Source organism: Mustela nigripes, chromosome 15 (assembly GCF_022355385.1).
Source record: "Mustela nigripes isolate SB6536 chromosome 15, MUSNIG.SB6536, whole genome shotgun sequence".
Lineage (NCBI taxonomy): Eukaryota > Metazoa > Chordata > Mammalia > Carnivora > Mustelidae > Mustela > Mustela nigripes.
This window is the reverse complement of record NC_081571.1, coordinates 9180316-9202765: the sequence shown is the minus strand read 5'-3', so window position 1 is coordinate 9202765 and position 22450 is coordinate 9180316. Positions and strand designations below refer to the sequence as shown.

General features: G+C 41.5%; 1 protein-coding gene across 2 annotated transcripts in view; it reads right to left on the bottom strand.

Moving 5' to 3' along the window:
• The window catches only part of WASF3 (WASP family member 3), a 128497-nt gene that overhangs the window by 28484 nt on the left and 77563 nt on the right, over positions 1–22450 (bottom strand). For both annotated transcript variants that reach the window (XM_059377587.1, XM_059377586.1), the window contains exon 3: positions 14867–15009. In XM_059377587.1, coding sequence (XP_059233570.1) covers positions 14867–14999 — 133 coding nt within the window. In that variant the 5' untranslated portion in view covers positions 15000–15009. The remainder of the gene's footprint in view (positions 1–14866; positions 15010–22450) is intronic.

Sequence of the window (22450 nt, the reverse complement as noted above, 5' to 3'; positions counted from 1 at the left end):
TAAAAGTGAAGATTTACTGGAAACAACCACTGTGTCTGACAGGAGTCCTTTCTGTAGAACAAGAAACTAGTCATAACAAGGTCCTTCAGAAATTTTAAGACACATCTAGTACCTAGATCTTGATTTGTTGAGATTTTAGTTTTTCATTCTCCTCTAAAAGTAACAAGGCTCCCTGGAAAAAGGACTGATTCCACAGCTGAGGGTGGAAAAGTACAACATGAGCTTAGTGTACTTGGCTGTGCTTTTCTAGAAAAGTCCAAAAGCGCTCAGAGAGTGGCAGATACATGTCACAAAGGACACAGGAGCCAGGCCAGAAGGGCTCCCACTGGCCTAATCAGGAAAAATGTAAGCATCAAATTAAATTATAAAGATAATGGATTAAAACCCACAGAGGGGCGCCTGGGTGGCTCAGTGGGTTAAGCGTCTGTCTTCAGCTCAGGTCATGATATCAGGTTTCTGGGATCAAGCCCTGCATCAGGCTCTCTGCTCAGCAGGAAGCCTGCTTCCCTCTCTGCCTACTTGTGATCTGTCTCTGTCAAAAAAATAAATAAAAATTAAAAAAAAAAAAAAAGAACCAAATGTTACCGTGACTGAAAATAATACATGACTGAAGTCACCATGGGCAGTACTGGGACAGGCAGAGACTATGTGGTTTGAGAAGAAATGCACAGAGGAAAAGGTGTCATCACTCTGTCATAGTCCTGCCAATATCCTAAGTCTAATCATGAGGAAACACCAGAAGACCCAGACCAAGACATTCCAGAAAATAAACAGGTCCCTTTTAAAATGTCAAGTTATAAAGTCAAAGAAAGATTGAGGAACTGTTCCAGATTAAAGAATAGAGTTAAGTATAAATGTATTTACTAAACATAAAATGCGTAATATTAAAAATACAAAATAGTAAACATATATTAAATATATACGTGTATGTGCGTATAGGAGAAAGGAGGGCAGGAGTAAGAGTCTCTGAGAAAAAAAAAATGTGGTAAAATAATATGCACATGAAAGTCTGAGAATTCTCTCCTGGTTTTGACCTTTTTATAAGTCTAAAATCATTTTAAAATAAGAAAGTTTAAAAAAAAACTTTATTATAGTGTTTGTAGTAAAGTCCAATTACCATTCAATTCCATAAAACAGCAAGTTATAATTATTGGGCCCCAGGTTTTTTTCCCCCTTTTTAAAGTTTTTTTTTTTTTTCTACCATGAAAGCAATCCATGCTTATTAGAAGAAACACAGAAAACACAGGAAGCTAAACAATAGGGAACATGGACTAAAGTCCAGTCCAAGACATCCACCACTAACATTCTGATTTCTTTCATCTTCGTTATGTTTATGAGTATAATAGCAATATATGTGAGTATAAAAGCAATATATGCACGTGGCAGAAAATCTGGAAAACTCAGAAAAATAAAAAGAAATGTCACCCAGAGTTAACCACACTGAACTTTTTTGTATACTTCTTTAACAATATTCTTTCTAGCATTTTGTAAGAACTAAGAAAACAGAGGATGATTATTAAGCATATTCAGTTTGCTCAGCAAATATTTAATAAGCACGCACTGTGCACTGGGTGGCATCCTAGCTGCTTGAAGAAACCCAGCAGTGAACACAGCCACAAAGCTTATGTTCTTCACAGACAACAGATGAGCAGATAATGTCACGTGATGCCAAGAGCTATGAAGAAAAGAAGACAGTGAGGGAACAGAGAGGTGCAGGAATTGGGTGGTACACAGGTGGTCACAAAAGGCCGGGAAACCATGTAGATATCTCAGGGAGGAACCCTCCAGGCAGAAGGCAGAAACCCGGTTGGTGTGGGAAGGCAGCCTCCAGGAGGTCAGTATGGCTGGAACCCAGTGAATGGAGGGAAAAGTGGTTAGAAGAAAGTGGGCAAATTCCTTCCCTGTGGAGTGGGGTGATGAAAAGAGCAGGGAGACCAGACAGGAGGCGGCTGCTGAACAGAGATGTGGTAGTGGCTCAGAGGAGAACAGGAGCCACAGAAGGGCCAACAGCTGTACAGATTTGATACACAGGTGGAAGATATCCAGTATGAGAGAGAGAAGACACAAACAAGAGCTGGAAGAGGAGAGAGCTCCCGTGTAGGTGTAGAGTGTGAGGCGCGTATTAGAAATCCAAGCGCAGCTCTCTTGGAGGCAGTAGTATCCACAAGTTTGAAATCTTGGGGAGAGGAGAAACAGAAGACGTACATCAGCTCAAAGATGGCGTTTCGAGCCCTGGGACTGGATGAGATCACCCAGTGAACGGAAGAAGGCAGAGAAGAGTGTCAATGACCAAGCCTTGGAGCACTCCCACGTGCAGAGGTTGGGAAGATCATCAAAGGAGACTAAGAAGGAATAGCTTGTGAGGGAGGAGAAACACCAGAGGGTGCCGGCCCAGAAGCCAAGTAAAGAAATGTTCCCCAGACCTGCGACTCAGCACTGGACTTGGCCATGGGGAAGTCAGTCCCCAGTAATGCTGACAAGCACAAATTTTAAGAGTGGATGGGACAAAACTTTAATGGGGATAAGAGAAAATGAAGAAGGTACAGGCAGTGAGGGCATGAACGTTCGTTCACGGTATTCTGCGGTGAAGGGGAGCAAGAAATGGGGAAACTGGTAGAGGATGGTCTGGACTTGAAGTCCGGAGATTTCTCCATATACTAATACGTGGTAGGTATAATGGAGAAGGAGTGGGGGTGGAGATGATGCAGAAAAGAGGGAGCGTGAACACAGTCCTGGAGTGAGCATGAGGATGTGGGGTCCCATGTTTTTGACAGAAGCATCATCGCTCACCATTTTAAAGGAGGGTGAGCAGTACACATCGGTACAGAACTTATCAGTGGACTGATCTGGCAGAAGGAGATGTCCGCTTCTCCTCTGACTGCCTTTCTTTTCCCAGCGAAATAAGAAGGAAGTCATCAGCTCAGGGGGGAAATCTGAGGTGGAAAGAAAGATATGAAATAGGCACTCCAAGGGCAGGAAAACTAATTAACAAAGGAATTACAGCAGGATTGCCGAGCAACCCTGAGAGCTCACCTGAGGAATGTGCTCATGATTTTAAATCTCTCTTCTTTTCTCACATAAGCATTTAAAGATACAAATTTCCCTCTAAGCACTTCTTTAAGTAAATCCCACAAATACATGGTTCATTATCACACATTAGAAATAGTTTCTAATTTCCTTTTTTATTTCTTCTTTGACCCAAGGATTATTTTAAAAGATATTGCTTCGTTTTCCAATATGTCAGAATTATCTAAAAAGATTATTATAATTACTGTCTCATTACCATCATCCTCTTTATGATATCAATCTTTCAAACACATTATTTTATGGCTGGGCTTATGTTCATCTTGGTGAACATTCCATGGGAACACTAAAAGAATAAATATTCTATAATTTAGGAGTTCAGTGTTCTATTAAGGTCAATTAAATCAGACTGGTTAGTAGTGTTGTTCAAGCCATCTATATTCTTACAGATTTTTGTCTGTTTATTTTTATCAGTCACTGGAGGTTTTTGTTAAAATCTGCCATTGCAATTCTGCGATGTCTATTTCTCCTTTTTGGTTCTATTTCTATTTTGTATTCTTTTAAGTTAAAATTTTAAATGGTGAGTTCTTAACAAATGAACTCCTCCCACCATGGAACCTCCTTCTTTATTATAGTATACTTGACATTAACATAGCCATATCAGCTTGCTTATGTTTGATGCTTACATGGTATCTGTTTTACATTCTTTCCTTTAAATCTCTATCTATATCCTTAAAAATGCGTGTATTTTAGTCTTGCTTTTCCACCTAACCTGATAAGCTCTGCCTTAAATTTTAAGTGAGTGTCAAAATGTTTCCATTTAGCATAATTCTTGCTAGGGCTAGGTTTAATTCTATCACCTGGGCATTGCTCTTCCATTTGTCCTTTCTGTTCTTTGTTCCTTTCTTCTTCCTTTCCTGCCTTCTTCTGGAAAATCAAATGATCATCTTAGGATTCCATTTCCCTCCTCTATAGGTTACCTTAGAGGTTATCAGAAATTAAAATGTGCATTCTGCATTCATCATGACATACTTTCAAATAATACACGATTTCATAAAACAAAGTAAGACACAGTATCATTGCACTTACCCCCCACCATCCTTACCGCTCTCGCTGCCATATATTCTGCTTCCACACAGGGTAGGAACTCTGATACATTTTGAACAGACAGCAGGCTTCTCAACAAATAGCTATAAATACATAATTTTTAATGAGCCTTTCTATTTACTCCCATTTTTTCTTTTTCTCTTGCTCTTCATCCCTTCTTGCCGATCCAGGCTACTATCTGGTATCTTTTTCCTTCAGCCTCGAGAATTTTTCTCGCATGTTTTAGTAATGCAGATCTCCTGGAGACTTAATTCTCTGGGATTTTGACTGAATAAAATAAAAATATGTCTCCTTCATTTTCATTCCACTTCATTTCATCCATATTTCATTTTGGGTCTTGTTTCTGAAGAGAATCAGTGGTCATTCTGAACACTGTGCCCATCCTGTATGTAATTTCCCCCTCTTGCTTATCATTTTCTCTTTAACTTCTTCTTTTAGTAATATTACTATGAGGTGACTAAATGGGATCTTGTTTCATTTACACTTCTTGAAATTTGATGAGCTTCTTGAACCCTTTGGTTGATAACCACTACCAATACTCGAAAGTTCTCCTCCATTATTTCTTCTGGCTTATTCTTGCTCTACCTTCTCCTGGGACTCCAATTACCTACATATTAGACCCTTGGATATTGTCCCACATTTTGGGCTCTCTCTTCTTTTCTTTCTCATTTTCTCTTGCAAATTAGTTTGAATAATTTCTATTGGCTCATCTCCAAGCTACTCCTCGAAGTTCAAGGGTCTGCCGTTGGGCCCACCAAGTGAGTTCCTTTCTTTCTGTTACTGGGATTTTCAGTTCTATTTCTTTTTTTTTTTTCCTCTTTAGTTTCCATTTCTCTTTGAAATTCCCTATTTCTTCATGTATGCCATTCACCTTTTTTACTCTGTCCTCCAATGTGTTTTTTTAATGCTTTCTTAGAATTTCAATATCTCTGCTGACATGACCCATCTATTTCTTGAACGTTGTCTACTTTTTCCATTAGTGTCCCTGACATATTCACCACAGCTATTTTTTTTTTAAGGATTTTATTTAGTTATCTGAAAGAGAGAAAGAGATGACAGTAGGCAGAGAGGCAGGCAGAAGGAGAGAGGGAAGTAGGTTCCCTGCTGAGCAGAGAGCCTGATGTGGGGCTCGATCCCAGAACCCTGAGATCATGACCTGAGCCGAAGGCAGAGGCTTAACCCACTGAGCCACCCAGGCACCCCCACCATACCTATTTTAAATTCCTGGTCTGATAATTCCAACATCCCTACTACATCTGACTTTGGTTCTGATGCTTTACTCTGTCTCTTCAAACCGTGTTTTTCACTTTTTAATTTTTCTGTTGAAAGCCAGACATGCTGTACTGGATAAAAGGAACTTGGATGTGTAGGCCTTTAGTGACGTGTTGGGAAGGTGTGGCAGGAAGGAAAGTGTTCTGGAGTCCTATGACCTGTTTTCCCAGGTGTCCTGAGGTATAACTGACAAAACTGTGTATATTTAAAGTGTACAATGTGATGATTTGACATATATATAGGTTGTGACATGATTACTGTAATTGGGTTAACTTACATACCATCACCTCACATACTCTGTGTGTGTGTGTGCATGTGTGTGAACTCAAGATCTACTTTTAGCAAATTTCAAATGTACAATACAGTATTTTTAATTATGGTCACCATGCTACGCATTTGATTCCCAGAACTTATTCATCTATAACTGAAAGCTTGTATCTTCTGAACAGCATCTTCCCTCCCTCATAGCCCTCACCTGGTAATAACCATTCTATGTCTTAGTTCTCTGTGTTCAAATTACTTTTTTAAAAGATTCCACACATAAATGACTTCACTTACCGTAAAGTCCCTGAACACATCCATGTTGCAAATGGCAGGGTTTCCTTCTTTCTCAAGGCTGAACCATATTCCATTGTATATTCCATATATTCTAGATCTTCCTTGGCCCTTCATCTATCTATGGTGGTGCTATGATCTACTCTCAGTGAGCCTAGGTCCCTGGGTCTCACACCCCTCCCCTCAGATGAGAAAGGAAGGCAGAAGGGGCTGGAGTAGCTCTTTTCCTGCCCCCCCGTGGGGGGGGGGGTTGGTCAGGCTCTGGTAAAACCCAACCACCTTCGGCTCCAGTGAAACAGTTTCCTTTGAGGGCAGGCACTAAGGAAACACAGAACGCTCTGGTTATATTTCAAAATGGCTTTTCTTCCCCTCTCTCTGAGGGAAGCACTGTGAGAACCTGGTAGGACTCTTGACAGTAAAACTCACAGAAGTGTGGGAGCACCCACTAAGAATGGACCCCCTAGAGCTTTTCACTCTCAAACTTGTTCTCACTGAGCCCCCAGTAATCCACTAGTTTAAATTTGGGGGCAGTGGTCTGAATTATGACCTCAGTTCTCTGAAGGACCTAAGAAAAGCTGTTAGGTTTTCAATTTGATCAGTTTTTTTCTTGCTGTAGGACCAGGAATGATTTCTAAGCTCCTTATATGTCAGACTGGAAACTGGAGGTCCCCTTCAATATATTTTTCATTGCTATTTTAAAGTACTTATCTGCTACTCCAAAATTGGGGTCATCTGTGGGTCCTACTTCTATCAACTGCTTTTTCTCTTCATTCTGAGTCACATTTTGGGGTGCCTGGGTTGAGCGTCCAACTTCTTGATTTCGGCTCAGGTCATGATCTCAGGATCTGGAGACTGAGCCCTGATTCAGGCTCCACAGTCAGTGTGGAGTCTGCTTGAGATTCTCTCCTTCTGCCCTCCCAACCCTGCATGCTTGTGTGCTCTTTCTCTTTCTCAAAATAAATCTTAAAAAAAAAAATAAAAATTATGAGTCACATTTTTCTCCTTTTCTTCATGTCTTACAGTTTTATTTTTTCACTGAACAATGTATCTAGAAGAATAGTAGAGACTGAGGTAGAGAATGTTTAGTCCTACGGCATATGCTTTACAGAAGACAACTACTTTAGATTGCTGATAGTATCAATTATGTTCCTAATGTGGGAGTGAGCACAGTAAAGTTTTAGAATATTAAGAACCTCTGAACCTCTAAAATCTTTCCTCGAAGTTTTTAGATGGTCTACTTTAGTAACACTGTAAATCAAAACGATTAGAAAAACATCTATAAATTGCATAAACCTATGTAGTCATGAAATAGGAAGAATAGAGAGGATAAACCAAAGAACACCTAAACATTCAGATGTGGCTGACTCTCCAACTCGTGCTGTTATGAATTATTCTACATTTAAATTCTGCTATGTAGAGATCCACCCAGGAAAAGGAGAAATGAAAAACAACCTCACTCATATTTACTTTTATAATGCCCTCAAGGAAGTATTTCTGATATTCCAGGTCAAAGGACGGGTCAAGAAAGTGCTTGCATTCCCAATACTTCTGCCTTTTTGGGGAGAGGGCTCTTATATTTGCCTCCAACTTGCTGACAGGACTTTTATCTTCTAGTTTCCTATGTAACATACTCACCTCGCTTCACTGGCTTTCTATTTTAGTCCACAAGAAATGCAAGCATTTATCTCAGTTTGAAGCATTAAAATTTTAAAATTCTTACTGTTTCTTCCAGTCTACTTCTTTCCAAATACAGCAATATATTTTCTTTAAACATCCCCTTTTAACCCAGCCTTAAACTGCATGGAAATGTACTTGTGATCTATTTCCTACGCATACACTGAGTTTGAATATCTCCCCTTCCTCCCACAAATCCCATTTGGCTAAAAACATCTTAGAAATCTATTCACAGCATGCCTTCAAAATACTTAGCTCTCTATTCTGAGTAGAACAGCACTTGGTATAATCAATTAATACAACTGCAAATTTTAGACCTGATTAGGTAACAGCAAATGTGAGCAAGTCCTTAAAGTAGTATTTTTATATTGACCTGTCATTTAGTGTCATGGGAAACAGTATGTATGATAAGGAGTATTAGCAAAAATATTAATCCTTTTTTAAAAATCTTTGAGAAGAAAACACAGCTCCTTTCTTATTCAAGCAATTACCTAAAACAGAAAATAACAGAAAAATAGATTTTGTAACAATTTTTTATTTTTTAAAAAGATGATATTTATTTATTTAAGAGAGAGAGCAAGCATTCACACACACCTGAGCAGGGAGAAGGGGAGAAAGAGAGAATCTCGCAGGTTCCCTACTAGCTCAGAGCCCGACACAGGGCTCGATCTCATGACCTGGACTGAAAGCAAGAGTCTGACGCTGAACTGACTGAGCCACCCAGGGACCCCTGTAACAACTGTTTTAAAGGAAAGACATATTTAAAATTAATGGGAGTCTCAGAATTTTTTTTAAATACCAAAAGAACCAGAGATGTATGTAGTGGTTTAATCAAGAATATTTATGATAGTGTTCCCCAACCCCCAAACAAGGAAACAATTTATACATCTAACAGTAGGAAAATGGTTAAATAATTATGGTATATCTTTATAATAATCTCTAGCTATTAAAAATTGTATCTTAGATGAATCAACAAAGATGCTTACTATATTGAATACAGGCTACAAAAACATATGTATAATAAGAGATCATTTTTATAATGGTATATATAAAGCATTACAGATTATCTTCTCTCATTAGTGAAAATTTTGTAACTTTTCTCCTTTGTGTTTTCCTGTGCTTTTAAAGTTCTTTATACTATCTCAATACCATCTAATATGAGCCAAAACCTTGGGGGTGGGAGGGGAGACCCCTTTCTTTGTGAATCTTGGGAGCCTTCATAAGGGGGTAGGAGAGAAAGACCACTATAATCTAAGAACAAAGAGGAAAGTAGTAAAAAACACCCTAGAGGTATTAAAGAGGACGTATGTCATCCTTGGCACAGAAGTCCTATGTTCCCATGTTGTTGTAGTTCAAGGTTTCTTTTTTATTTTAGAGAGAGAGAGAGCAAGTATGAGTGGGTACAGGGGCGGGGCAGAGAGGCGGAAGGGGGAGAGAATCCACAAGCTGAGCATCAAGACCTGAGTGGAAACCAAGAGTCATTGCTTAACCCACTGAGCCACCCAGGGGCCTTCCATGTTCTTTTCTTCAACAAATTATATAAAAATTACATTATAATATCAGTAGGAATTTGACTGCAAGATACTGTAATTTTAATTGAGCAACGAGCTGATAGGAAGAAGAGTACTCAGATTAATCCAGGGAAATGATGAAAAAGCACTCTTGATGTAAGAGTAATTGCTACACTAAACTGTCATTTGAAGAAAAAAATCAGTATTTCATAGCTAGAAAAACAAATAAAGTATTACTAACCACAAATTTTTTTAAAAAATGGCTTCCCTGTCCCCCTCCTACTCCTCCCAGATCAAGCCTATTACAAGTTAGGATCATGCGGCGCCTGGGTGGCTCAGTGGGTTAAGCATCTGCCTCTGGCTCAGGTCATGATCCCAGGGTCCTGGGATTGAGCTCCGCATCAAGCTCCCTACTCAGCAGGGCGTCTGTGTCTCCCTCTCCCTCTGTGCTCTCTCTCTTTGTCCCTCTTTCTCTCAAATAAATAAATAAAATCTTTAAAAAAAAAATTAGGAACATGCAAAAAAGATCTGAAAATTACAAGACTTATTTTTTATTTTATTGGAGAAAGCTTTAGTCCTTTAGTTATGAGGCTGCTCAAGTTATAAATTTCCTCTTTCATTTCTATGACTGTTCTTAAACTCATTACAATAATCAATATTTTCTCACTGAAAAGATTTCAATTCCCTGAAAAGCCTGGTAAGAATCTCACCCTTTCAAGTTGAACATCTCATCTGGACATAATGGGAACATGGTACCTCCAAATTCCCCAAAAGTTATGTTGAGTTCTAGGGGTTACAGAGATCTATTTGGTATCTGGGACCAGATTCTCCTCTTCATTACAAAGTCACTTGCACCCGCACAACACTGAAGTGCCCCTAGAGATGTGGCAAGGATCGAATGAACTGGTGAATCAGGGCCTTGATGGCTAAGTCTTCCTTTTTGGAATAGCAAAGAAATTCCTGTGGCCTCCTGGTCTATTCTTCCTCCTTGGACTTAGCAGAGAACCAGTACCCCTGGACCATCACAGAAGGTCTCCCAGGGCAAGTCTCTGCTGCTCAGGCAGATATGATTTGGTCAAAGCAAATCCTTCAAGTTCCCAGGCTATCTGCCCAGAAGGCCTTTTAGATGAAGTCCAGCTTCTCTCTGTACTGCTCATGCAAAGTTCAGATGGTGTGCGTCACCCACTCCAAATCTGGGGAGTGGAGGTATGGAGGGTGGTGCGAATGGCATGTGGGAGAGTCCGCAGGGAAATGGAGAAGATTGAGGTGGTCCGCTTTTATCTGGACCTACTGCATAATGGTTAGATACTAAAAGGAGTAAAAAAATACTGTTTTGACTTTACCTTGGGAATTAATACTCAGTAAAAGAAGACTCTTTTTTAGAAGATGTTTAATATGACAGATACATGCATTGCTAAAACGTCACTTTAAAAATACCTGATGAATGACTACAAAATTAAAAAAAAAACACAAAAACATTTTTAAAATTCTAATTCTTCCCAACAATTACAGATCATAAAAATATCAGATCAAAAAATATTTCCTGTAATGCAAGCTGGTGCAGCCACTCTGGAAAACAGTATGGAGTTTCCTCAAAAAGTTGACAACAGAGCTACCCTATGATCCAGCAATCACACTACTGGGTATTTACCCTAAATATACAGATGTAGTGATCCGAAGGGGCACCTGCATCTCAATGTTTATAGCAGGAATGTCCATAAGAGCCAAACTATGGAAAAAGCATAGATGTCCATCAACAGACGAACGGATGAGGAAGATGTGGTATAAGTATATGCAAAAATCTACTTATATTTTTTACTCAGCCATCAAAAATGAAATCTTCCCATTTGCAATGACATGGATGAAACCAGAGGGTGTTATGCTAAGTGAAATTAAGTCAATCAGAGAAAGACAATTATCACATGATTTCACTGATATGAGGAATTCAAGAAACAAGAGAAGAGGATCACCGGGAAAAGGAGGGAAAATTGAAACAAGACGAAACCACAGAGGTAGACAAACCATAACAGACTCTTAATCTCAGGAAACAAACTGAGGGTTGCTGGGGAGAGGTAGAGGGAAGGATAGGGTGGCTGCATTATGGACACTGGGGAGGGTATGTGCTATGGTGAGCACTGTGAATTGTGGAAGACTGATAATCACAGATCTGTACCCCTGGGGCAAATAATATGTTATATGTTAATAAAAAACCTCCTGTAATATATTTTGACTCAGTGGAAAGCCCCCACAAAACCTACAGATTCACCCCAAATGGAACATTTATTACAATGTGAGTGCCGTAGCATGTCATAGTATATTTCCTGTTTTATGACCACATTGATGTCAATTATATATGCTTTTTAAAACTCTAAGTAGGCACCGAACTGATTTGTTGTATGCTGTACCTAGAAGGGCACCGAGTGAATAATCACTCATGAATGAATCACTGGTTACCAAAAGTGTGTTATTCTAATAAGTAATATTAGAATAAGTGATAAGTGTTATTCTAGTAAGTTGTTCTAATAAGTAACTAAGTATATTGGTTTCTTACAATTACATCCTTGGCATCCATATCACTCTACTCCTCTTTCTGTAAGTCCCTTTGGGCTGCAGGCACAGATCACACAAAGGACAGGAAGAAAGGAGGTTTGCTTTGCGGACCCCCGAGCTGCTCCCGGAATGGGAGGGGAAGCCCTCCTGCACAGGTCCAGGGACCAGGTCTCTCTTCCCCCTTCCACACCTCGTGCTCTCTCTCACCCTCAGCTCCTGTCTCTACCTGCACACTCCTTCGCCTTCTGCGAGCTGCCTTCCTCCGCCTTCTCTTACACTCTGCCCACAACCCCCGCCCCCCCGCCCCGCTTCGGCCTGCAGGGGGCCATCAGTCCTTCAGTCCTGGACGATGACGTTTCAGCAGCAGATCCCATAACAAACCCACAAATTGTGTGTCTTAATTCAAGCTTCCTGCCAGCACAGCACTGGCCCAGCTCATCTTTTCAATCCAAATACATGGTATCCCATTCTACAGTTCATATCTCTAGTGCATGCTCATCTCATCCATGCTCTCTGGAGGGATTCCTAGCATCTTGTTTTAAAGCTCCCCCAGTGATCTAACGGAGGCAGGGTTGAGACCCACTGGGGCAGCCTCACTAAGGTCTTTGAGGCCAGTGCCCATCCCTGGGCCACTTATGAGGCAGAGTGGGTTAGGTGGACGCAGGGAAACCAAGGCTGGGTGGTACATTAGTTTCCTATTGCTGCTTCTCTTTGTTGTGTCAAATGACCACAAATTTAGTGGCTTAAAATAACACATGTAAATTATCTCACAGTTCCAGAAATTAGAAGTCTGAAATGGAGGGCCCAGGGGTGGTTCAGGGGGTTAAGCGTCTGCCTTTGGCTCATGTCCTGGGATCGAGCCCCACACTGGGCTCCCTGCTCTGTGGGGAGTATGCTGCTCTCTCTCCCTCTGCTGCTCACCCTACTTGTACTTACACTCTTGTTCTCTCTCCCACTCTGTCAAATAAATAAATAAAATCTTAAAAAAAAAAAAAAAGTCTGAAATGGATTCCTCTGGGTTAAATCAAAGTTTTGGCAGAGCTGTGTTCCTCCTGGAGGCTCCAGGGGAAAATGCATTTCCTCGTCCCTTTCCACTTTCCAGAAGTGGTCTGCATTCCTTGGCCTGTAGTCTCTTCTTCCATCTTCAAAGCCAGCAACGGTGGATTGAGCCTCACATCACATCATCCTGACATGGGCTCTTCTAGCCCTCCTCCCACATTTAAAGGAACCCTGGGATTACACTGGATAATCCAGACTAACACCATTCATTCCCCATCATGTCACACACGTTCCAAGGATTAAGATATGGGCATCTTTGGAGGAGCCATTCTTATTCTGCCTACCACGAGCAGACTATATGGAACAGAAAATACTGGGTATGGGGTTTTACTCACAAGCACCATAAACACGACCAACATAATACCAGGCTGAGTATTATTACAGCATGATGTATAGCTTGACTATTAAAACTTTAATCATTTATGTTAGTTTTCATCTTTTATACTCCATATCAATAGACATTTCAGCCATAAAAACAAGAGACCAAAGCATTCTTTAAAAACAATATGAACTCAAACAGCAACATTTTTACCTTTCAATAATTTATAAGCTAGTTTCCTATAATTCACAATTTATACATTTTTATCAACAACCACTAGCCAAAATCAATTGTAATTAGCTTAGATTCCAAAAGAAATCTATTTTAAAACACATTTTAAGCAATCTCCAAATTGCTTTTGCCTTAGCCAATGATTATATATTAAAAATGGAACAACACAGTACAATTCCTTTAAAGAAATACTTATCCACAGTGTTCCTTCTTCAAAATTAAAATAAAAGCACTTGAACATTTTCAACAAACGTTTTCTTGTTGTTGAGGCGACTGGTATGTGAAATCATGGAGGATTTCCTAGTTATTAACAGAGTTTTTGAAAAACTTAACTGTGAAAACCTGTCATCCCAAATGCATCTAAACCAGAAAGGAGTGGGACAAAGTGAGAAAACAAGATCATAATATAAATGTAAAAGTCAGGAGGAAAACATTCCAACTTCAAAAAGCTTTGAAGGAAAATGCATTTTCAGGCACATCTGAGTCTTCAGAAATGAACTATTTCTGGGTGCGTGGATGGCTCATTTATTTAAGCGTCTGACTCTTGATTTCAGCTCAAGGTCATGGTCTCAGGGTTCTGAGACTGAGCCCCTGCTGGGCTATATGCAGGGCGTGGAGCCTGCCTATGATTCTCTCTCTCTCCCTCTTTCTCTGCCCCTCCCCACCTCTTCTAAAATAAAAAATAAAAACATAAATGAACTATTTTTCTTGGGTATTTCACATTAATGTTCAAAATTAAAATAACAGAAAGTCCTGGGGCACCTGTGTGGCTCTGTCATGATCTCAGGGTCCTGGGACTAAACCTCACATCAGGCTCCCCACTCAGTGGAGGGTCAGTGCTTCTCTCTCTCCCTCTGCCTCTCATCCCACTCCTGCGTTCTTTCTCAAATAAATCTTTTAAAAAATAATAGAAAGTCCTTTTTTCCTTATACTTATATTTGCTTGGATTTATATAATCTACATGTGTAATATATACACAGTACTGTGTATATATAATAATCAGCTTATCTGTTGACCTCAATTAAGAAGTTAGTACCTGCATTCAGGTTAAAATCAGCAAATCTCACTATTTTTTGGCTTTAATCTTTGATTCACTTGGAATATTATTTAACCAACAAATATTTGAGCATCTACTCTACGCCAGACAAGTTACAAAAGTTAACAATTTTTTAATTTGTCACATTAAAAAAAAAAATTAGTCCTGTCCAAGCTTAACCGAAAATTCACATTTTTTAAAAAAAAAGTATCAATCATTTTATCCTCATTTAATAAGCTTTTAAAAATTGACACTACTTTGAATCCACACATTTGGTCTTATCTAATAATTCGTAAACTGGTCAATTTTAATTTTACATCTTCAGTACATAAAGTTGGTATCATGAGACCAGTGATTTATTTCACACTGGGAAAATTGGGTGAGCAGGAGCAGGCTCTTTCCTTTAAAGTTGTGGTCTCTTCTTCAGACAAAATTAACCACTGAATTGAAATCAATTTGCTAATGGTAAAATTAACAACATGCCATTGGTGATCAAAAAACAGGTGCTTTAGAAATGAGATGACTTACTCAGACTGCTTAGCTGGCGTATGATAGCAGCAAGAGTACTATTGGTTACACATTCAAGTTCACTGGTAATCCCTTCGGGCAGGGCCCCCCGGCACAAGTGCCGGGGTTCGATGTTCCTCTTCACTAAAGGCATGGCTCACAATCTGAAAATTAAAAAGACATTTTTAAAAAAAAAAAGCTCATATTCACATTTTAACAAATTTAGAGTTTTAATTCCCTTGAAAATTGATTCCTTCCCAGGAATTTTCTTCACCCTTTCTATGTGAATCAGCTAAATACACAACAGATGCCTAATTACGTACATAAATTTTATCAATTTCAAAGATACATAGAGAATACAATCCAACTTTTATAGAAAGATAACATAAGCAAGATTTCCAGTAAAGTATGAACTGAATACACGCATTTTTACGTTCCTTTCCTCTCTAGTAAAATGAAAAGAGATAGAAAAGGCATAAGCCCAGAAGTGCTAACAGCAGGAAAGAACACAGCAGCTCCCAACTGGACGAGCCCAACCAGATGAAGACACAGAAAAGGCTATACCCAGGTGGAAATGGAGGGAGAGAGGAAGTGTGCCCGCTTGGACCATACCCACCCTCCCCAGCAAAAGCTCAGGAGCCAGAGCTGCCATGTATCCATGAAACAGGGGTAGGGGAGAATGGATCCCCAGCAGGGATAAGCTAATAAACCAGATGTACTGCAAGGATCTACAAGGACAAATATGGAAAGAGGAAAGAGGCTGGCTTTCAAAAATCCATTCGCAAATTCCTTCTCCCTTCCCGGGCTGCTCCTACTCCACCCCAGCCAGCTGTTTTACTTTCCGGTGAATTCCAGAATTTGGACTTGAGACACAAAACACGGCTAAAGATTATGGTAGAAAATGCACTAAGGCCAAGAGTTTCAAGTCAAAGTCTACAATGAATGTAAGACAGAGCTGCTGCCCATACCCTCATTCCCTAGCTTGCTTCTCCAGCAAGCTCTTGGCTCCCAGAGCACTGGCAGCCTCCTTTCCACTCCCCATCCAAAGAGACTGGGATATCCCCCCCCCCCCCCAGAACGTTGGAAAAGATAAGATCTACAAACATGGACATTAAGCCAGGGTCTCTCCCTATGGAAAATGCCAATCAGGTCACCCTACAGTTACACCTGCCAAGAATCTCTCCCACACAATTTCCCATCAGTTTTTGATGTCTCAGATCTAAGTAAGAATGGACACTGACCTTTCCTGAGAGCGTTCCCCAATGTTCTGACAATTCTTTTCACTTCTCTCCTCAAGAAGTACATTATAAACTAACATAAAATCTCAACTTTTTGCTTAAGGAGGCACACGGATTTTCAAACCTACTGCTTATGTAATCAATCTATGGGTCATACAACAGTAGAAAATCCAATGACTGGGATTTACTGTCATTTTGACAAGATTATCATACTGCCCAACTTGTAGGAACAGAAACTGAAAAGCCTAGGACATTGGTGAGCAGTCAGACCAGCCCTGAAATGCCAATCTGGAATTCTCATTATGTAAGACAAATAATATCCTATTTGCTTAAAGTACTGTAGTCAGGTTTCGGTTACTTCGAGTAAAACTTATTCCTAACTGGTACAATAATTGAATGGCATACTGTATCTCAAAACCTGGAATGTGGTACATGTAATACATTTTTGTCTTTCTTCTCCCCTTTCTTTAAAATCTTTGCTCGAGCATCTAATAAATACTTACCAAGCACCTACTGCCTACCCGGGTGTTATGGCGAGTCATAAGGACCCAGTGGAGACTGAAAGCAGACAAGGTCCCTCCCCCAGTGGAGCTCTATTCTACAAGGAAGCAAGACACTGATCCAAACACACAGATTAATGAACTCAGGATCAGAAAACCATTTTGGGCGGCAGGATGCTGAGTTGTCTGCAGAGTCACAGGCAGTCTCTGGTGGGTGCGGGACATGACCGCTGACTGAAATCCTAGGGGTGAATAAGGGTCCTATGGTAATGTGGAGAATGAAGCAAAGGAAAGCAAAAGTGGGAAATTTTCTCTTCAATTATGCCATGTTCGACTACTTCTGTCTTATGTCCATGAAGGTGATAGCTCAATATACTGACCATATTTTCAGATTCAAATCCTACTTCATTGACTTAGGTGCATTGCCTACAGCACATCACTTCACCTCTCTGTGCCTCTGCCCACCCCCCACCCCGTAAAATGGGGATAAGAACACGACCTACCTTAGAAAATGAGTATCTAATGAGCTATCACATATATAAATCACTTCGAACAGCCTGGCTTATAGTGGCATTTGACAATGTGACCTACCGTATTCATTTTATGTTATCTTACAGGTTATTATAATGTTAATTATTATTCCTATTATAATAAAAAATGGAACAGTTTACTAGCTGATGATTGTACCACAGATAATAAATAATAATATTTGTATAAAAGTTATGTGAAAGAAGGACACGCTCCAGGAAGGAGTCCTAAAACATGCAAATTCTAGATCCCCAAGTCTCAAGGCAGAAATATAAGATCTACTGTGAGCTGTCATGACTTTCTGGGAGAACGCATTAGAACAACAGGATGGTAACTAATCACAATAGCAACGAATCAGAAAACCAGAGACTGTCATAAGGAAAAAAATATCACTGATAAACTTAATAAAAGCATAGAGTGTGGAAAGGAAGATACTGAAAACTGATCGACAGGGAGTGCAATGACATGAAGAAAATTAAGCAACAAAAAAATCATGATGTCCACAAAGCAGCACAGAGCGATGCGGGGGGAGGCGTACAGTGGCATACACTCTACAGACGGCGCAGAAAAGCCAGTGACCCGGATGTTCTACCAGAATCCGAATTCGTGGGTAGTTGGAAAGCTGGTTTTGGTAACTGGCCCAGGCATGAATTAGCTTTTAAATCATTTCTTAAAAGAGGGATTTATAAGAGTTTGGGGTAAATATAAGATTCAGGAGCTGAATGCTATACATATAATACTCCCCTCTTCCTCATTCATTTTGTACTTAATTCGGTGGGAGCTAGCACAGGCTGTCTCCCACACAGGGAGTCTCTCGAATATGCACACATGACTTTGCTGATGTTCTCCATGGGAAGGGCTCATATCCCGCTCTGATACCCCACCCACACCTGCCCCATCCTTCAGCTTCATATCCCGGACATCCCCCTCTGGTGTCACATAGCGTTGACTTAACACCCCGGGGGGTACCTGGCAGCCCCACCGATGGTGCTGACCCAGGGGCTTGCTCAGGATGTTATTAGGACACAAAAGAGAAAAGCTTAACTCTGTATATGTGTATTAACCATGTCTCCTATACCTGGATTCTGATACTTTGACATCTTGGAGGCAGACGCAGGCCCCTGGAGTGGACAGACTGCTCCTCCCAGAATTAGCCGATTCCCAGAGCTAGGGAACTCACCCAGGAGCTCATGTTTCATATGCAAACCTACCAACCCAGAGCCTCCATCTCCTCTCTCTGCTCTCACACCCCAGGCCACTGTCCACCCGCCCCAACCACCCCAGTGCCAGGCACCAGGCATCTAGGGACAGTAATATGCCCCAAAGCCTGCTGTAATAATCCGGCCAATCCCAAAACTGCTCGCCCCACCTCACCCATCCCTTCCCACAGGAGCCACAATAAAGGCTCTGGCCCCCATTTCCCTCTCTCGCTCCCTCCGTCTCCTGGTAGCCCCGAAAGCTGGTGTTTCCCCACGTCGCCCCCTCATGATGTGGCCCACCCCTCCTTCTGGCATCTCTAACACTTATCTTTTCACTGGCAGCCACTGCCCCATGTGTTGGCCTCACCATACGTCACCTCTTGTGTTAATGTACTATATCTCAAAATGGCAGGGAAGTCTGAGACGGATTCCCATGAGGCACCAGGGCAGCTGCTCATCCTCACTGACCATTCCAAGCAAGCTGCTACCGTGTCTGGGCCTGGAACCAGGCTGGGAATTTCTCCCAGGGTAGACTCTGAGCTTTCTGAACTACGGGACCACATCTACAAGTTCCATGTTTTCCACACTGACTTTTACGGTTCCCCAACAAAGTCTGAGCCCTGAAAAACCTTCTGCCAGTCGCACACACACCCGCAAGTGTAGACAGACACATCTCAATCTGGCCTTCTCCTCAGGAATTCATCTGCGGTTGTTGCAGCATTTCAGCTCTAACTAACCCAACCCGTCATTTCTCGCAACCGTTAGATCTACTTGGCACTCCCACTCTCGTCTAAATACAAATGACAACAGAGAGAGGCCATGCTACTCTCTTCCCAATTTTAGACAAATTGTTTTGTGGCTCCTTTTTAAAGTTCTAATTATCTAGCAATCACTTTTATGGCTTTCCAATTCAGTGCAAAGTACTCTGACACATGTATTTTTCCCCAGATGGCCTTTATTTTATCGGACACTAATCCAGTTTTGAACAAATTGAACAGCAGGGTAGAGGTAAAGGAGAAAATGTTGGGTCAGTCATTACTCTTGAAAATGCGTTGCAGTGCCAAAAACAGACATGTAATGAACTAACCCTGTTAGTCACCAACAGATGACTTAAGTACGCCTCTCAACTCCTTCGCTGGAAGAACTATGACCCTTCCAGATAATTCTTCCAGGTTATTCTGTATGCTAAGAAAAAAACCCAAAGATTACTAATCAGATGTGTAAGGATTATTAGAGGTTACGTAAGGCATTACTATTAAACCTGCGGTCTGTCCAGCTTTTCTGGGAAACGTTTCAATTTAGAGAGAGACAACCTGGTTCACATAACGGTGAACTAGATTCCAGATGCGGCTGAAACCAGGCCAGAGCCTTTCCCTGGGAATTCTGAAGTGGGACCCCCACTCCCCGCTCAGCAGCTGCTCCTTTGAACGGCAGGGACGGGTAAGTCTTCCACCACAGGAAATGCAGATCGGCAGGGTTAGTTAGCAGCAAGGGAACAGAATGATGAAACAGACTGGCAAAGACAAGAGACAGACAAGGACACCCTAGATTGTCCAATCTCCCTCAGACAGTACGGCCAACTAGGAGAACATGCTTCCACCCAGCCTCCCACTTCACTTGCCTCCCAGTTTAATGGCTCTTCCAGCCTTTTCTCGTTTTGTCTATTTCCTGCCACACAGGCATTTCCCCTAACCAAATCCTCACAGGTGTGATCCCATCTTGAGAGCCGTCTCTTGAGGACCCAGACGAATCCAAGTGGCTGCCAGAGTGGTCTAGGAAAATGAGCAGTAAGACAGGGATCTGGGCCTTGCACACAGACCACTCTGCAGGCAGGGAGGAGGCCGTCTGAATGGGCAGGCATGCAGAGCGCTGTCACGAGACTGGTGCGCTGGCGAGAGATTTCTGTTGTAAGGGACTCGGAAACTGTCCTGGTAGAGAGAAAGGCCAAAATGGGCATAATAAGGCAGACCCCTGGAAGACACAGAAGGAAAAGCATCTACAAAAACAGCAGAGTTGGCTAGCTACTGCTGGTGCGTACTGGTGGCCTGCCAGAGGGTAACGAAGTATTGAAAGCTATTCACAAGGAGTTAATAGCTAGAAGCAAAAACATTCGAGCCTTCTTGGTGGGTATGAACAGGTACTTATGGTGATCTGTAATGGAACTGCAGACCTAACCATGACAGTTCTGGAGCTCAGGGCATTCAAGTGCTCAAAGTGCTCTATTATTATGCAGGTCCAGGCTGTAGCTTTCAGGAATCCTAACAACTGGAACAGGGACTTCTGATGGATGCCCACGTTGATGCTGACTCCAAACACCTCCCCACCGCCCACAAGGACCCTCGGGAAGCGGTCAGCACACTACTCTAGAGGCCTCCCCACCACCAGTCAGCAGGTACACTAGCGGCACACAACCCTTCCCCGATGTCCCGTTGGGTGCCCAGTGCCAGGCCTGGGCAGGGAGACTGACGGTGTGCTGACTGGGGCAGACAAGCCTGTGGTTGATGGTTATGTTCTGGAGACACACGCTTCTAGAGCTCAGCCCCCGTTCCAGTGTCCCTCCCCCTCCAGGCCCCCGCAGCTTCCAACACCCATTGATGGGCTACCAATGTGTTCCTTTCAGCATGGCAATGTTATTAAAAACTCATACATGGGGGGTGCCTGGGTGGCTCAGTGGGTTAAGCGTCTGTCTGCAGCTCGGGTCATGATCTGGGAGTCCTGGGATCGAGCCCACATCCCTACATCGGGCTCCCTGCTCAGCGGGGCATCTGCTTCTCCCTCGGCCCCCACCCCACACTTGGGCTCTCGCTCTCTCAAATAAATAAATAAAGCCTAAAGAAAACCCCACACATACACGCACACACTCTCAGTTAGGCTTTAGCCAGCATGTCTGAGCTCACAGCAACTTGAGTAGCTCACTGCACTGCCTACGAATCACATGTGAGGACACTCTTAAGAACCCCAGATGGAGCTCTGCCTCTCCCTCCATCACTGTTAATGCATCATGCTTCCCTGTTCCTCTGACCCTCCCCGATGTGGTCCTCAAACTCTGAACAAGCAGTGACGCACATCAACCGGTGACAAGGTTTCATGAAAAACCAAAAGGGACTGGTGACTGGCAAGGGATGACAGGGATCGAGTGGGTAAAAACGGGGAAGGCAGATAGCATAAACGTACACTCTACTCTGATTTATGTATTCACCTTAACAAATTAACCCTGCGTCCTTGTGTGTGCTCATTACACTTCCCCTGTCTGCCTTACGGCTGGTTCAGAGGCTCACATGAGAATGTGTGTGTTGGGGGTGGGGGAAGTAACATACTAATGGTACTATTACTTTAAAATAAGCTATGTAATATTTTCCCCCAATTTTATTAACTCTACAATTAACCTACACCTGTTCACACTTTCCTATAACATGATTAATTGGATGTTTTTTTCTAAAAAGTCATAAAAACAACCTCAACAAATGTTTAAAGCAGTATAAAGTTCTCTGAATGTCCCTTCCCAAACCATTCCTGGTTTGGTGTACCAAACCATCTGGGACAAGCAGTCATCTTAGCAATCCAAATAATTGGTGGATCTTTCCAGATCTCTAACATTACATTGAAATTACCAATTTTCAGTTTAATTTCATTGTATTCAGAGGACATTCTTTGTCTGAATATGTCCAAATTTGTGGAGATTTGTCTGATGGCCCCAAATAAGGGTCTTGGTTCCACATGGATGTCACACAGATGCATATTCAGCTGTGGTGACTAAGACGGTATGATCTTCTATATTCTGAACTGATTCTTTGTAAACATGTTCTATGAACTGTGAGGCGGGCTGGAGCTGCCAACAATAATTGTTAGATTTGTCAATTTCTCCCTTGAGTTCTATCAGTTTTTGTTTATGTATTTGGAAAGTCTGTTGTTGAGTCTATATACACATTTAAAATGATTAAGTCTTCTTGATGAAATAACCCCAATGTCTTTAAGTGATGCTCCATTTACCCCTGGACATAATCACTGTCCCAAAGTCTACTTCAGTCATAACTTCTTTTGGTCAGTGTTTATGCAATATAACTTCTTCCTTTCAACTTTAACCTTTCTCTGTCTTTATATTTAAAGTAGGTTTAAAATACCATGTAGTTTGGTCTTGCC